Genomic DNA, 18140 nt, shown 5'->3' on the forward strand with positions numbered 1-18140 from the left:
TTGTAAGTGTTACAATAGAGTCAAGAATTTACGATTTGAAGTTCGGCTCCCAGGAGACAATGGAAGGGCAGGACTCAGCAGTGCCCCGGCCCTAAGCATTGCCCTTTATTGGATTTGGCCACACAGTGAAGGTGTGACCAAACCTGGAAAACATTCTCTCACCTGGTCATGAGCTCTCTTGCCTGGATTATATTTTATATCTTAGCACATGAGAAGAAATGACACATTCATTGCTTGGCCAGGAAAGGAAACTGTGTGGAAGTGGAAATGAATCTAAATCCCTGCTGGGTTATCTTGGAAGATACTGTGCTTAACTGAAAATGTGTCCATTCAGGTTGGCTTAGGCACTGCTGTGCTCTGGGCTGTGGTTCCTGGCTTCTGCTTCCGGGTGGCTGAACATTACCAGGGCGAAGCTCGCTGTGAGTCCACACACATCCATACGGCTGAACTTCAGTTGCGTCCGTCTTTGTTTTTAATCCACAGCCCTTTACGTCTGTTGCCGACTACTTACCAGTTTACCCAGCAGCTGTTGTTAGCTCTCTCTGTTCTCCCCAAGTCCCAATCCACACTCCTGCTTCTTCTCTCAGCGGGTGTCCACCCTTGTTTTTCCTTCCCTCCTCTCCATATTTACATCTCTCTGAGTTTTCCTCTTCCATCTCTATCTGTCTGCCCTGGCAGAGCTCACCTGCCATGTGCACTGATGATGCCGGCGATGGCAACGGTGATGGAGATATTATTAGTGATGGTAATGGCAATCATAATGGTGATGGTAATGGTGATGGTAATATTGATAATGGTGATGGTAATGGTGATGACAGTAGGGGGTCGTAATGGTGACGGCAATGGCAGTAGCGACCGTGATGGTAATAGTGATGCCCAGGGCTATGACGATGGTAGAAAGACTAGTAGCAGTAACGGTCACTGATACGTTGTTTAATGAATGCTTACTGTATGCTAGGAACTACGAAGAACAATTTAGGCACAACTCTCAGGACAAGCCCGTTGCTCAGGCGTAGCCATCCCAGCTTTAACGATGAGGGCCTTGAGGGTGAGAGAGGATTAAGTATTTGCCCCCAGCCCCCAGCTTACAAGTCGCAAACTGGAATTCCAACCCATTTTGACACAAACTCTGAAACCTGTGCCCTCAGCCTCTGGGCAGTGCTCCTTCCCATCCCTGCCTCCGTCCAGAATGCAGAGCACAATCATATTGATATGGCTGCTACTCCATAAATATGGCTGAACTGATTTTAACTCATCCCACCCCGAATCCTAGTGGCAATGAGATGATCTGCAAGGACTTGAGTGACAATATTACTTCCTCTGTAGAGGAATGTTTTCAGAAAGGGAAGGGTGTGTTGTGATCACACAGAGAATGTTCTCTTTCCAATAATGTTCTGGACACCTGTACAGCACCTAACAGTTTGCAGAGGGGCCTGGCAACTCTTTACTTAATCCCATGTCAATCCTCATAACGTAAACAAGAAAAGATTGTGACTTCTCTTTTTAGAGTTGAGGAAACCGAGGCTGGAGTCTGTTGTCCACTGTGACCCAGCTGACAAGCCTCACGTTATGTCTAGAACTCACGATGCCTGATTCCTACCCCCGTGTCCCACAAGGCAGTCCACAGCCCAATTGGCACTCACTCTATACCCTCCTTTGCTCCACATGAATGAAGACTAAGAACCATTGTATTTTTAATAATGATTCTTTTCTCCTAACAGGATAATTAATGCCTTTTATAAAGCCAGCTCTTAGTGTAGCAGAAATGGCCCATTAGGTGCTGGGAAACAAAATGGTGTTTCAGTCAGCTAGAAACTGTCCCCTGGTGAGGGTCACGGCATTATATCCCCTGCTCACAGGAGCACCTGTGTGGCCGGAGCTGGATCTGTGTACCCGTAAAAGGTTGTTGTGTATCCCGTGCCCTTGTGGGGACTTTACTCGTGCACCCCATTCACACCCTGGCCTACTGACCATGGTACAGGCTCCTATTCCACCAAGAAGGGAGGAGCATTCTGTGTCTCAAACTTCCAAGAAGCAGGTGTCTCTGGTCGGAAGATAATCGCACCAAAGTGGCTGCCCAAGTTTCCCCTGCAGTGACCCTGGAGCTCCAACTGCTGGGGCCTTATGGTCAGTCCACTGTGTAGAGGAAACTGGAGAGTGACAGGGAACTCTTGAGTCAACGTGGTGCCATGGAGGGGAACCATCTGGATTAAAAACAGACGTTCAGGTAGGTTGGCTTTCTTATTACATTATTTTTATTAAGCAAATAAAGGAAACGCATTGATTCTTGTACAGAAATGGCCAAGCAGATGCAGGGGATACTGGCTCCAAGAATCCCTATGAGGTCATTCAGGAGCTGCCCGTGCCGCTGTTCCCGGGCCAGTGTCTTTGGGTCGGCTTTATTCTCAGGTTTTCCTTAAGTGGTGCCTTAAATTCAACCAGTATAGCAACTCAGTCATGGCAGGACCAAAGAGTGCCTGTCTTCCAGAAGTTCCAACAAAATGTCAGGGAGTGTCCATCCTTGAGCCAGTCATTATGGCCAGGGGCTCTGATTGTCCAGGTTTGTGTCACATTGGGTGGAGATTACCGTCCCATTTTGTAGATGAGAAAATTCTGAGTGTCAGAAAAATTGAGCGATGTTCCCCCATCATACAACCCATACAACCAGTAAGAGGCAGGTGGAAGCCTGAGTCTCCGACCACAGTTCACCCTACAGCTACCTTTCACCAACAGTGGATGCATCTTTGCATCTGTAGCTAGATCAGTTAGTCCAGAATGTTTGTCTTTGTTCAGAGTTCGGGGACAGCCCTTGAGACAGCCTTTTCTTTCACTTACTACATTTCTCTAAGACGTCTGAGGCTTGAACCACTTCCTCTTGTGCCTTACTGTTTTTGTGCTTAGGCGGTTTCAGAATACTCAACACCCTCTGTGTTGCTCTGTCTCCCCTGCGATCTCAGGAACGTTGTCTTTGTTCATCTCTGGATCCCCACCACCTAGCTTCATTGCCTGGCACATAACAGACACTCCATCCATGTGGGCTGTATGAACAAACACATAAATGCCCCATTGGCCCCTTTGAAGGACTCTTTCTGAGCAGAGGCCCAACAGCCCCTTGCCCGCGTCTTGGTTGCTCTCCCTTACTTTCAGAACCGGATGGATTATGTCACAAAAATCTTGCTGAATTTTCAGGACCGTCCCTGACTTGAACCGAGGAACGGCCCTGCCTTACTCCTTGTGCACAAATACTAATCCATCATTGCATCCTGCTTGGGACTCAGAATAACATATGAAAGAGCTTTGGGACAAATAATGAGCATTTTCAAACCGAGACAGCTGTTTTGCTCTCCCAGTGAACACAATATGTTGCCCATCCTTTCAACACTACGGAATTAAACCATTAGAAACAGTTTTCATCTGGTTCTCCTAAATATCCTGGCATTTAAAGGCAACTAGTTTTCCTTTATGTTGTATTTTATTTTTACAACTCTTGAGAGAAATGCTGCTTTAATTTAAAAAAGCTGTCTAAGTGAGCCTGGAGCCCACGTTTTTGATGTAATTATGCACCGAGGATTCTTCCTAACAGTGAATGGCTCAGAAAGGCAACCTCGTCCCTGGGGGCAGTTAGCCTTGCAGAGGCCTGGGTGAGTCACAGTGGCTGTGCTGAGTGATAGGCGGTTCCAGCTCTGTGCCAGATGCCCAGGCTACATAACTCCCCGTGCGGCACTCCTTGCTCCCTGGTCCGTGGTTCAACTCCTTGGCTGCAAACTGTATCACTGTACAGGTTTAGGGGAAGAAATGTGGCAGATGCAGAGAACCTTGCCCCCACCCCCTCCCTTGCTATCCCCTGTGCAGGGCTTATGGGGGTTCTAGAAGGGGCCTGTAGCTTTATGTCTCCCTGGTGCTCAGGGAGTGCCTTGCTTATCAAAGGTAGTCAGTATCTCTCTGAACAGGGCAGGGAGATAAACATGGGTGGAGATGATAATTTGGTGAAATAGATAGTTCTGGGACTTATTTAGGGCTTTCAGAGGTAAGGCTTTTCTGTCAAGCACTAGAAGCTGGTTTGGATGATCTGGATTCTCACTAAGGTCTTACTGCTACCCAGCTAGTTGGCTTTGGGCAGATCACTTTCTGTCTTTGTTCTGGGGGTGAGAGGATGATTTGATCCTTAAGAGTCTGCAATTCAAAGCTTAACGCAACTGGGTAAAGAAAGCTGACTTTGAAAAGGAAGAGATCTCTCTCTGGGCTTTTCTGGCTCCCGGCAAGAATTGCCACAGGGTCTTGGGATGGACACCTAGTCAGATGATCTGTGCTTCCTAGGACCCCGGGGGAGGTGGTCATGAGTTTGTTCATTACCAGTAAGATCCAGCCAATACCCCCCACCCCCACCACTGCCTCTCTGAGTGGAAGCTTCTCTTACATCTAATTTTCCTGCTGGATTATATTAGTTTCCTGTTGCTTCTGTAACATATTACCACACATTTAGTGGCTTACAGCAACACAACTTTCATATCTTACAGTCCTGGAGGTCAGAAATCCAAAGTCGGTCTCACTGGACCAAAGTTAAGGTAACAGTAAGGCTGGTTCCTTCTGGAGGCTTTAGGGGAAATTCATTTCCTTGCCTTATGGCCCCTTCCTCCATCTTCAGAGCCAGCAGTGTGGCATCTTCTTTGGTCTCTCACCTCTGCTTCTGTCCTCGTATCTTCTCTCCCGGACTCTGATCCCCCTGCCTCCATTTTATAAGGACTCTTGTGATTACATTGGGCCCAGGATAATCTCTCCATCTCATCACCCTTAACTTAATCACATCTGCAAAGTCCACTTTACCATGTAAGGTGCTGGCCGTGGGGCTTGATCCTATGACCTTGGGATCGTGACCTGAGTGAATTCGGAAGTCTGAGGCTCAACTGACAGAGCCATGCAAACACCCCCATAAGCAATTATTTTTAACACAAAGCCAGGTGTGCTAAGTGATGTAACAGTGACAGACTCAGCAGGAATATAAGAAGGTGGCATTAGTTCCAGCCATCACATGGCCCAATTTTCGGCTTAGAAATATGATTGTTATATGTACCTGAATTTTAGGTTATTAACTTTTGTAGGCTAAGGATTTTAGGCCTTTATTTTCTGCTTTCTTTTAATTTTTTTTAATGTTTATTTATTTTTGACAGACAGAGACAAGAGCGCAAGCAGGATGGAGGCAGAGAGAGAGGGACAGACAGAATCTGAAGCTAACTCCAGGCTCTGGGCTGTCAGCACAGAGCCAGACGTGGGGTTCAAACTCACTAACTGTGAGATCATGACCTGAGCCGAAGTCAGAAGCTTAACTGACTGAGCCACCTAGGCGCCCCTCTTTCTTTCTTTTAAATATGATGGTGTGTCTTTTCCTTTTTAAGCCTCTTTAGTTCAAAAGAGGTATCTGGCTCTGATGATTCATGCGAAATCACTTTTGCTTAAGGCTGGTTAAGGTTGGAGACAATCTGAATTTGCTAGACACAGCAGATGTTGGGAAGAAAATCAAGTGAGACTTCTTATTTCATGCTGCCTCTGAATGGGTAACTTCTGTAACCTGGGCCGTACTACAGAAGAGCACTTGTTTCTTGTGGCTGACCTACAAATACCCAGCAAGGTTGGCTTTCCTGGTTGGAAAGACCATTCTTCCTCGTGTGTTCTTTCCGAGGCAAAGGGGCATCTCCTGTGAGAGCTCCCTGCGGCCCGGAACACAGTTTTAGAAAATACAGCTGACTTCTCTGGGAAAAACAAAACCAACCTTGTCTTACCCTGGTCATGGAAACTAAGTTGGCACCTCATTATCGCCTTGTTAGCAGGGACTGGCTGTGTTGTGGACAAACCTGGTAGGAACTGTTGGCCCTGTGTGGGCAGGGTTTTGAGTTAAGCTTAATTGCTCTTCTAAAGCTCAGCTACTTAATACGACACGAGTAGAAATCTATCATCAGACTCTTGACCACCCTCCTTTCCCTTCGTAGTCTCACCTACGCAGACCATTAGCACCTCCCCACCTCTGCGGCTGCCATGATTTGTGCCTGGGCCACACTGGGGCCATCAAGGCTTGGCTGCACCCAGCACAACTACCCAGAGGAGGAAAGGTCTGTAATCACCTTTAACCGTGACTCCCCCAGGCCTCCAATATCTTCCAGTGCAGTCAACCTGTTCTGTCCTGGGAGCACAGTAGGGCTGCCGGCTGGGTGAAGATGACGTCTCCTTAATGACTGATAGAAGTTCTCGATTTCTCACAGAATGGGAAAGAGTAATCCAGAATCATTTTTATCTGGCTCTGACATGTATCTTGCACTTGTATTTGAATGTTGGTGTGCCTGATGTTCTGAGAACTCACTTCAGACAGAGCCATGGAGCAGCCTATGAGGAGAGGGTGTCCTCAGGGATAGCTGAAGAACTGCATCCCTGACCATGTCTGCCCCTTCTCTTCTTTTCAAAGCCTGGCTGGGGTTTGAATCCCACGCCTGTATTCACCAACAGTTGAGTGTTCACGGGAAGGTCACCTAATCTCTCTTGGCTTTAGATTGTTGCTTTGCAAATTTGGGGTGAACATTTTCTACCCCGGAGGACTGATGGAGATATCGAATGGGATGACAGGCTGAGCATTGATCACACAGGAGTATTGCGTGCAGTAAATGCTAGGCTCTCTCCTGCTCCCTTTCCTCCCTACCACCTCCACACCTCCTCCCTGTGCCCCACCTTTCTCTCAGAGCAGTGCAAAGTGCTGGCCTCAGCAGAAGCTCTCTTTCCTCACAATGTCTCCAAAGTGGGAGGGTTGTGACATGACACACACTTTTCACATCTCCCCTTTTTTCCTCACCGTGCCCACTCCCAGACTCTTTTCCTTGTTCCATCAGACTTCTGTACAGAACCCATGACAGTGCGGACCTTGTCTGAAGTGTCCCTGCCTTGCAGTTTCTTCCCCATACTGAATGTATGACTGGGTTCTCCATGGTAATCCCAGTTTCAAATGCACAGTCCTGTTCTTCCCATTTTAACAAGTCCTGGGAATTCTAGTTCATCCACATCCCAAACACATTTCCCTGATTACCCACTACCCAGAAGGGGAGCTGAAGACGCAGAAAATGTGGTCTTACAAAAGGGTTCTGACCATGGTAACCACACATCCAATCTTATATTGGTCAAGAAAACACCATAACCAACCAACAGAGTTCCCATAACCAACCAGTAGAGTTGCCATGAGAGGCACATGTCAGACAGAACACCCCCACAATAAGCTTCTGTGAGAGCCTGGCACTGCTGACGACTTCAAGTTCAGATTCTTCGCTTGCAATTTTTGTGTTATTCCTCATGCCAGTTGGGTTTGAGAGTGGGTTGAAGGGACCTTGATTCTTGTTTTTGGATGTGAAATGAGGATCAGGATGAAAATGTGTTTGGCACAAAAATGCACATGATATACTCTGGATGCAAGTTTGTAGCCTCCTTTTTCTTTCACTTCACATGTAGACTATACGGATTTACTCCTGTCGCTAATTTTTTGTTGTTGTTGTAAACAGTGACTTGACCAAATTCACAACCGTGTCTACCGTTGGCAAGATGGTGTGGGGCTTGAACGGAGAGAACAGATACCAAGGGGGATTTAGTGGGCTGGAATGTTTTCTATCTTAACCTTGGTGTTGGGTGTACTTTTTTGAATGGTCTTAAATATTACAGAGTAAAGTAGAAATTTACGATAGTAAATGGTTCCTTAACATCTTGTTATATAGGTATAGCATAATGTACTTTGTTTAAACCCTCCCATCACTCCCATTATCAGATATTTGTAATTTTCAACTTTCGACTCTTGAATAATGTAGTATTATTAAACATCTTTGGGCATCAAGTTATGTCTGCATTTTAGCTCATTTTCTTAGGATAGTTTTACAGAATTGAATTATTGGGTCAAAGAGTATGTTGTAATGAGTAGATATGACCAGACTATCTTTTAACAAAGTCACACAAATCTAGACTATCGATACCATTGTGTTCACTCCACCTTATCTTACCAGTCCTGAATGCTGTTACTAAAAAAAAAAAATGCTATTTTTCTAGGCAAATTTTTTTTTTTTCTGATGGTGATAGCTTGTATCTCTGATTAGCAGTGAGGTTGACCATTCTGTCATAAAATAATTTTCCATCAGAGCTTTAAAAACGTTGACATGTATGCATGAGTACAGGCTTTTTGCAGACTCATATATAGGTGGGCCCTGGGTCTTACATGAGACGGGGGGACCACAGATGAGCAAAGAAAGAGCCCCTTGCTCCCTGGGTGAAAACTAGCTGTGCATCTAGACTTTTTGTGTTTCTGCAGTGCCGCCAAGCTCCTGGACAAGAACCCGTTCTCGGTCAGTAACCCGAACCCTCTGCTTCCTTCGCCCGCCAGTCTCCAGCTGGCCCAGCTACAAGCCCAGCTCACCCTCCACCGGCTGAAGCTGGCACAGACAGCTGTCACCAACAATACCGCAGCCGCCACGGTCCTGAACCAAGTCCTCTCCAAAGTGGCCATGTCCCAGCCTCTCTTCAACCAGCTCAGGCATCCGTCTGTGATCAGCGCCCCCCAGAGCCATACGGGGGTGCCTCAACATGCTGCGGCCGTGCCCAGCGCCCGGTTTCCCTCGAATGCCATTGCCTTCTCACCCCCCGGCCAGACGCGAGGCCCGGTACCCTCTGTGAGCCAACCCCCCAATGCCGTGGTGATGCATCCTTTCAGTGGAGTCCTGCCTCAGACCCCTGCCCAGCCAGCAGTCATCCTGGGCATTGGCAAGACTGGGCCTGCCCCTGCTGCGGCGGGATTCTATGAGTATGGCAAAGCCAACTCCAGCCAGGCATATGGCTCTGAAACAGACAGTCAGCCCAGCTTCCTGCCAGCCACGGCCTCTACCACGGGCAATGTGACCTATGAAGGGCACTACAGCCACTCAGGGCAAGATGGCCAAGCTGCCTTTCCCAAGGACTTCTACGGACCCAACTCCCAAGGGTCGCATGTGGCAGGTGGATTTGCGGCCGAGCAGGCCGGGGGCATGAAAGGCGAGGTAGGTCCACTGCTGCAGGGTCCAAACAGCCAATGGGAGACCCCCCACGGATTCTCTGGCCAAAGCAAGCCCGATCTTACAGCAGGCCCTAGCCTGTGGCCTCCACCCCCCAGCCAGCCCTATGAGCTCTATGACCCCGAGGAGCCCACCCCAGACAGGACCCCTCCTTCTTTTGGGGGTCGGCTAAACAACAGCAAACAGGGTTTCAGCGGTGCCCGGAGGCGGGCCAAGGAGGAGCAGGCGATGCTGTCCGTGCGGCCCCTGCAGGCTCATGAGCTGAATGACTTTCACGGTGTGGCTCCCCTTCACCTCCCACACATCTGTAGCATCTGCGACAAGAAGGTGTTTGATTTGAAGGTGAGTCCTGCGAGATAGCCTGGGAGCCACCGCTGGAGCCTGGGGGTGCCCCCCACCACAACCCTGCTCTTTGCTACTCAAGAGCGAGGAACTGTCACCTTCGGGGACTAGGTAGCAGCATTTTGCCATCAGTTCCCTTGACTAAAATTATAGGAGTTAGAACCAAAATTCATTTCAGAAATGTATCAGGGCCAGTCCCTTGCTTTAAGGCAAGGAAGAGATTCTTTCCCATGTTTATGGACGAGAAAGCTGTGGCCGAGTCGGGGATCAGGTGACCCACCTGGGTGACAGAGAAGGGACTCAAGGCCTGGTCTCCTGCCTCCTTGAGGAGGACTCTTCCTGCGAGGTATGCCCAGAGTACATTGTACTGAGTATGGAAGGGGAGGAAAACGCTGGAAGAATTTTGGATGAGGGCAAGAGAGCACCTCTCAGGTGAGATCTGGACACATTTTGTAGAGTGCCTCAGCTTCCCATCTGCAAGACGGAGATGGGGCCTCATCATACCTTCCCAGTGGTTGTAATACGCTTTGGGCCCCTTAAGCAAAGGTTCATTATAGTATAAATCCACGCCCCCACCCCCCGCCAAAACGTGTTAGTGATGCAGTGAAATACTCCAGAGCAATAATGATTCGGACAGCTAACATATATTAAATCCTTTCCATATGTCAACAGTAATCCTGGGAGGTAGATACTATTATTATTCTCATGTTGCAGATGAGAAAACCGAGGCCCAGAGAGAGGAAAGGACTTGCCCAGGGCCCCATAGCTAGAGAGTGGCAGAGTGGAGATTCCAACACGGGCCTCGCTCTCCCAGAACTGGTGCCACTTGAGCACTGGGCTGTGCTGCCTCTCTTCTCGCATCCCATCTGCAGAGCATAGTGATCCCCATGTAATGGAAGTCACACCACAGTGTGTCCTTCACCTCTGCTTGGGTCACGTTGTGCAGGTGCATCCCTGTCACCCACGGGGAGGGGGCTGGCTGACACTGGGAGGCGATGGTGGATTTCGTCTCATAAGCCTTTCTTAAGGCTTTGCAGCTCAGATTTTCCCAACCAGACGTAGAAATGGGTGGGGTCTCTCTGGGGGAGGAGGGAGGGAGTGGGAGGTGGGAGGTGCCATGGGACTGAGGGTGCCCGGAGAGAGGAGGAGAGAACCCGACTTGGGATTCTGGGCTTCTGTCCACGATGAGCGAGGGATATGCGGGTCTGGCCGATGGAGTGAGGGCTAGATGGGAAGGCAGGTGTGGAGAGGAGCCAGGAGGGAGAGGAGGAGCAGAGGGAGACGTGTTTGCAGGGTTGGTCCAGTTTCTGGACTCTGAGCCTCCTGCCTGATGGGGAAGGCTGCACTCATCCCTTACCTTCTCATGGACTCAGTTCTGCTTCAGTCATTTTTCCTTTCCTTCCGGTCTAGGACTGGGAGCTTCATGTGAAAGGGAAACTACACGCTCAGAAATGCCTGGTCTTCTCTGAAAAGTAAGTGCTGGCCGAGAGAACAGGTCCGTGCGTGTGTTCAGCAGGTAATCATTGAGCACCTACTGTGTGTCACATTCTGTTTTAGGTGCTGGGGAAACAGAGAACAAAACAGGAAAATGACCCTGTCCTCAAGGAGCTTATACTTAACGGTGGGGGTTGGGGGGCGGGAAGCAGATGATAAAGAAAATAAGCAAGTGAATTATATAGCATCCCTGGTGGTAAATCCTAAGCAGAAAACAGTGTCAGGGCAGGGGCAGGAAGCGTGTGTATATACACATGTGCACTTGCAGGGGCTGGTCCTTGCATTTTATTTTATTGCTTTTTTAAAAAGTTTATTTATTTTGAGAGACAGAGGAGGGCAGGGGCAGAGAGAGAGGGAGAGAATCCCAAGCAGGCTCCCCACTGTCAGTGCGGGGCTTAATCCCACAAACCATGAGATCATGACCTGAGCTGAGATCAAGAGTCGGACGCTTAACCAGCTGAGCCACCCAGGAGCCCCTGGTCTTTAAATAGGGTGGCCGAGGAAAGGCCTCAGTGAGGACACCTCAGGAGGTGGGGAATGAGCCCCTGGCCGTCTGGCGGACATGTACCCCCAGCAGAGGGAACAGCAGGTTGGAAACTTGATGTGGCTTTGGGATGCTCAGGCAGCAGCAGTGTGACCAGAGCAGAGTACTGGAGTGAGGAGCCAGAGACGTGCCAGGGCCTGGTCCTGAGCTCCTGGGCTTGTTGTGAGGACTTTTGTTTTGCTTTGAGAGTGAGGGCTGAACAAAGGAGTGGTGCCCTCTGGCTCCACTGAGCGGGGCCTTGGCTGCTGGGCTGAGAATAGACAGGAGCGGGTTGTGGGCAGACCAGTAAGCAGGGGGCTGTGGTAACTCGGGCAGAGAAGAGGTCACATGACCTAGGGTGTGACCAGCCGGCTGGAGTGAAGTGATCTGAAACGAGCACATTCCAAAGGCTCCCCTTTCTTATTCACAATAACCAGTGGGTGGAAGTAACCCAAATGTCCACCGACAGATGAATAGGTAAACAATGTGTTATATCCCTACGCTGGAATATCATTCAGCCTGAGGAAAGGGACTTCTGACATATGAAGCGACACATGGCTGAACCTTGAGGACATTGTGGTCCATGAGGTAAGCCAGTCACAAACGGACACGTACTGGATGATTCCGCTTACAGGAGTTGCTGCAAGAGTCAGAAAGTAGAATGGTGGCAGCCAGGGGCTCAGGCAGGGGAAGAGGGGTGTTTGTTTTCTAATGGGGGCAGTTTCCGGTTTGCAAGACGAAGAACCCTGGACTTGGACGATGGGGACGGCTGCACAACAGTATGAATGTGCTTCATGCCCCTGAACTGTACACTCAGAAATGGTTACGATGGCAAATTTTATGTATATTTGATCGCAACTCAAAAACTAATTTCATAAGGGTCTCCCTTTTCCGGCTCCCTCTTTTTTTGTTGCGGTAAAGGTCACGTAAGACTCACCATTTTAACCAACTTAGGGTACAGTTCAGTGGTATTTAGCAGAGTCACAAGGTTGTGCAGATATCACCACTATGTGGTTCCCGAACATTTTCATTACCCCCGAACCCCATACCCATTAAGTGCTCATTCCCTTTCCCCCTCCCTTGTAGACTGGCAACCACTAATCTGCTTTCTGTCCCTATGGATTTGCCTCTTCTGGACACTTTGTGCAAATGGAATCATTTAATAATAGGGCCTTTGATTGCTGGCTTTTTTCACTTAGCAAAATGTTTTCAGGGTTCATCTATGTTGTGGTATTTACCACATTTTTATGGCTGAATAATATCCCATTATATGTATATTACCACATTGTGGTTATCCATTCATCTTTTGATCTATATTTAGGTTGTTTTTTCACCTTTTGGCTATTGTGCATAGTGCTAATATGAACATTCGTGTACAAGTGTTTGAACATTTTTTTTAAGTTCATTTATTTTGAGAGAGAGAGAGAAAGAGAGAGCATGGGAAGGGCAGAGAGAGAGAGAAGAAGAGGATTCTAAGCCACTGAAGGGCTTGATCTCATGAACTGTGAGATCATGACCTGACGAGAGATCAGGAGTCAGATGCTTAACCGACTGAGCCACCCAGGTGCCCCTGAACATTTATTTTTAACTATTTTGGGCCTTTGGCTGGGAGTGGAATTTCTGGGTCCTATGGTAATTCTTCGTTTAGCTTATTGAGTTACTGGTTCCCCTTTTCCACCTCTCTCCAGTGCTGGCATCCGGTGTATACTCGGTTCAGCAGAGGGAACACTGGGTGCCTCTCCCAACAGCACAGCCGTTTATAATCCTGCTGGGAACTCTGAAGGTGAGTAAGGCCCTTCAGGTCAGCCACTTGAAGCAGAAACCAACTTCCCAAAGGCTTACTATGTCACATCCTTAATAGCCAAACTTCCCTGATGTGCCGTGTGTGTGTGTGTGTGTGTGTGTGTGTGTGTGTGTGTATAGCAGACAGATCCCAAGACACTAAAATGCATTGGCCTACGCTCTAGGCTCTTAGGGACATAAAGCTTTGTTGGTTACCAACATGCCCAGGGGTAAAATCACACCAATCACTAATCAATGTATTGAGAGGAAATTTTAATTTTTTTCTTCCAATTTACATCCTAATCATGACTTTTTTTAAAAAAATAAAGTTTATTTATTTTGAGAGAGAGAGAGTACAAGTACGGGAGAGGGAGAGAGAGAGAGGATCCCAAGCAGAGTCTGCACTAACAGGGTGGGGCTTGAACTCAAGAACCACGAGATCATGACCTGAGCCGAAACCAAGAGTCGGATGCTTAACCAACTGAGCCACCCGGGTGCCCCCATCTTAATCATGATTTTTGAAGGTAAAGCAAATGACTAGGATTTCACACACTTGGTGTAATTTATCATTTAGATTATGCCTCAAACCTTGGATCATCGTATGCGGCCATTCCAGCAAGGTCATTTGCTCAGTCAAATCCTGCATTTCCTTCGGCTTCCCCGGGGACAAACGTGAGTACAGAAGCATGTTCTCCACTGTCATAGTCATCATCAAAGCATTTGTGTCACCCGCTATTCCTGGGTGTAGAGGTGCAAAGAATGCTGGGATGAAGTTGGCACAGATGCGGCTTTGTGTAGGGCAGGAAACCGGGTCCTGTGGGCAGAGGTCAATGGGTGTTTTCTTCAGTCCAGCTAGCATTGAAACACACACACACAAAACTGACATGCGTTGTTAAAATCGAAAGCACACATAGACTTTCTAGCAATCAGCATTGGTTTAAGGGGGAAAAAAGGTTTGAGCTTTTGTATGTATGTGTGTGTGTAAGACTTTTCGCTATTTTATTCACGTGGATTATTTCCTATGATGGGTAATTCTGGAAGTTGAACCAGAAAGAGAAAATGTGTTTGAAAGTAAGGACCATGCAGTGATGGGATTTGTTGGCCCCTTGGGGAAATAGTTGCTTCTGTGAAATCCTTGTTTTTAGTTGTGTTTTCATTTCTCTCTCTCTACAACATGCTCTCCAGTCCCTCAAACTCAAAAGCTTCACTCCCCCTTTGCCTACTTATTGTGATAATTTCCCTTTCCTCTTGGTTTTTCTGTTTGGTCACCACATGTAGCCTCTTCCTCCAGAAGCTTCTACTCCAGAACATGTGGAGGGAGGTGGGAGAGGCAGAACCAGAACCGACTGTGGAACAAAATGTGTGGCCCAGCCCTGCCAGAGGGCGCGTGTCTGTGTGTTCGTGGCCATGCCTGGATTTCTTTCAGTTTGTGGTGCGAGCGGTTGTATCCTCTTTCTCCTCATGCGACAAGCGAGCACGAGCTCGAGTGCCATCCCCTCCATGTGTGGGGGTGTTCATGCAGAGCTCGGAAGGGCAGGCTGAGAAGTGTAGGCGTTAGGCCCCCCCCCGGGGATGAGTGAGTGGGGAGGCCTGCCTGGGCGGAGATTTCTGTTTGCGTGTGTCTGGCTGTGTGTGATGTTTAACGGGAGAAGCACCCTGAGACAGAGCTCTGGGCTGGAAGCCCACGCACGTTTTGGTGAAAGAGAATTTTGTGGTTTCCCTCTCTGCGCTCACCGCGCTGAGGGCCACGCCCAATCGGTGCAGCTTTGGGTCAGTCCCGGGAGGGTAGTAAGGCCTGTCATTTGTCTTTGACCTTGTGTCTGGACAGGGGTGTGGGCGGCTCCAGCACCACCCCCACCCCGGCGTCTGTTTCCCACTGTGGCGTGTCTGTGCCCAAAACCCTGCTCTGAGATCTCAGCACGGAGGGGAAGGGGACTGTGACCAGATGGGCAGGCAGTGAGAGGTGGGCCAGGGATCTGGGCAGGGAAAGCGAGCCGATGTCCATTGAGCCCCTTTGTAAAGGGGAAGGGACTGAGCGGCAGAGGAGAAGCGAGAGCAGGACGACTCCTCTGCGTGTGTCCCGTGCCCCAACCCCACCCTCCGGCACTGACCAGGGAACAAGAAGCCCTTTCTTGCGGATGTGGAGCCAAGAGACCTGAGTTCAAACCCTACTCTGGAGCACACAGGCTCAGTGGCTGTGGGCAAGTCACTTCATTACGCTGAGGCTCCCTTTCAAATGGGGACAATAACTCCCCTAATAAAGACTTTTGAAAGTAAAGCAAACAGCTGCGTTCTTACCAGACTTGTGTAATTGACTGTTTTGATGATGCCTCAAATCTCGGAACACTCACACCATCCGAGCAGAGCCTCCTGATGGGTGTTCAGAGCCCAAAGGTGGGAGCGAGGCTGAGGGCAGACCAAAGCGGTCACGAGGACTGAACGTGACACGGATGGACAGTGACGTGCTAGCTGCACAGTGTGTAAGAAGCACCAATGGCTGTTACTAAGCAGCAAATCCTTTTAACCGCTCGTGGGAACCTATCCTGTCCCAGGCCACGTCGTCACGTGACTGCCCCACAGCCATGGCCGGCCCAGGGGAGAACCCCTGTGACCTTGGGCAAGTCTCAGTATGTGGTGTTTCTCCTGCACAGATCTGTCTGGTAATTCCTGTGGTCATGTCTGCTTCCTCTAGAGACATGGCCAGGCTCCCATGGAAGCACTCTTCTTCCTCATGCCACAGGCACAAGCGATCTGATGATATGTGTTGATAATGATTCACGATAATTCGTGTTAATACTCGGAAGCTCTGAGTGCAGCTTCCTCCAAACGCCTGGAGATGGGAGTTCATCCGGCTTGAGCCTGAGGAGGAGCAACACAAGGAACACTTTGCTTTCTGCACTGGCAGCCAGCAGGAGATGGGGACCTCAGGGCATTGTAGGCTGATGCTGATGACGATGGCTAACATTTATACAGTGCTTACTAATTTCTTAGCATCTTCGTTTGTATTTTCTCGTTTAATCCAGACAGCCCTGTGAGGTGGGGAAACCAAGGCACAGAGAGACTAAGTGCTTTGCTTAAAGTCTTATAGCTGATGGCTTTAATGGAAGTGCTGGGATTTGAACCCAGGTGACCTGACTCTAGGTGCCTCCCTTGTAACCATCAAGCCCTGCTGCTGCCTTTTGAGGGTTTCTGAGTTTTCTTCCTTGCTATGAGTCTCTCTTTAGTGAGCCCACTCCTCTCCCCTCTATCCGCTTCCACTCTACACGCTGCTCAGTGTGATCTGAATCTGCCTTGAGGATGGCAGTGACTTCTCGGGCCTCAGCTAGACATCGGCCATGGAGCAAGGCAAGGAAACCAGTGAGACCTGGCACCCAAATTCTGTACTGTGACAGTGTCCCCCAAGATGAGCTGTTTGGAGACATTTTCTACAGATCCAGTGAAGGGGAGAGTCGTCACCTGACTGGTCTTATAAGTTCCGTGAGGTCTTGTTCATCACATGAGCCTTCCCCAGGACATCTAGGGGACAAGAACAATGGCTGCCCCAACCAGTCCCTGTATCATCAGTGCCTGGATGGGCACATTCTTCTACCTGATTCTGGTCGGTGGAATGCACTTGTGTCTGTCTTTAGGAGAACTGGAAATACACAAATACTGACATTTGAAGAGAAGCTGAGAAGTGAAGAGCTGATTAATTGGCTACAGAAAGATACTTTGCAAGGCTCGGTTAAGTAGCAGGGGAGTCCTTCGGAGAAATTATTGATTCTTTTTTCTGCCTACAAGTCCTGACCTCCAAAGATAAACGAATACATCAAAGGGTAATTACTCTGTTACCAAAAGACACTTTGTGAGGCTGGAGGAGTGGCCAGTGGGCTCCTTTTGCATATACATCTCTACTCTTTTTTCTGCTTGCATAATTCATACTCTTTGTGAAAATTCAAATGGATAAGAAATATTTCATGAGGACAGGGAAAATTCCTCCATTATCCGCCTCCCAACCCTCATACAAAACCCATAAAAGCTTTGATGCATTTTTCCTCCAGAAATGTTTTCTGGTTCTGTGCCGGGCTTTTTCAGTCCCATTCTACTTACAGACATCTTTTCAGAAACACGTTTGGTTGAGTAAAGCCAGAACCAGCCAGGACTCCACCATTATAATATTTGTAGAGCAAAGAGCAGTTGCTGTCTCTAAAGCTCCCTGTTTTCAAGCAGGAAAACAAATTGACCCAGGGCTTTGGGAATGAGCTTTTAGAAGGTCTCTGCACTGCTACAAAATCTAAAAGCACCCAAAAGCCCATCGACCACCTCCATCAACCCTAGGCTTGGCTGAATGTACGCTTCCGTCAGCTCCGTGGGGAGTGTGAGCCTTTCATTTCCGTGTTTATTGTTGGCAGAGATGGGGCACTAAACTGACAGTTGTATGCTGGGGGGAGGGAGGGACTTGTGTCTGTCCCTGCCACCCCAGGGTCCCCAGAGAGTGGTTTTCACTTTCACTTACGCTTTGCCATTTGACAGAGCAGAAGCACTTTATCCTTGGCTGCCTGAGTCGTCATAAACAGAGTAATCAGGTTTCTGGAAGGGGCCACTGGGGCCTTCTCAGGCTGTAAATAGTTTTCTCGTGCTTGCCCAAGATGCACTTTGCTTGCTGACTGTCCACATAAAATGGCATTGCCATTTTCACAGCCACCTTGGAGTTTATTTAGTGCTGGTGCTACAGATGGGCTTCCCTAGCCTAGGAGGACAGACATCATTTTCATGTTTTCTTTCTCACTGGGACCCTGCACACTAGAAAACTTGTATAAATCAGGAAACTGAGGCACAGGGAAACATAAATGTTTGTGGAAGGCCAGAGGTTTAAGTCATAGGTTGCCCCTCAGATGGCTGGCTGTTTCTAGAACTTCTCTGTCTGTCCATTCTGGCCTTCCTGGTCCATGGCTCAG

The 18140-nt window shown here is 48.6% G+C and overlaps 1 protein-coding gene across 1 annotated transcript in view; it reads left to right on the forward strand.

Moving 5' to 3' along the window:
- Window positions 1–805: 805 nt before the first annotated feature.
- The window catches only part of RBM20 (RNA binding motif protein 20), a 59125-nt gene continuing 41790 nt past the window's right edge, over window positions 806–18140 (forward strand). The window contains exons 1-5 of the mRNA XM_042960066.1: window positions 806–893; window positions 8308–9404; window positions 10815–10876; window positions 13110–13204; window positions 13778–13875. Coding sequence (XP_042816000.1) covers window positions 806–893; window positions 8308–9404; window positions 10815–10876; window positions 13110–13204; window positions 13778–13875 — 1440 coding nt within the window. The remainder of the gene's footprint in view (window positions 894–8307; window positions 9405–10814; window positions 10877–13109; window positions 13205–13777; window positions 13876–18140) is intronic.

This window comes from Panthera tigris, chromosome D2, assembly GCF_018350195.1.
Source record: "Panthera tigris isolate Pti1 chromosome D2, P.tigris_Pti1_mat1.1, whole genome shotgun sequence".
Lineage (NCBI taxonomy): Eukaryota > Metazoa > Chordata > Mammalia > Carnivora > Felidae > Panthera > Panthera tigris.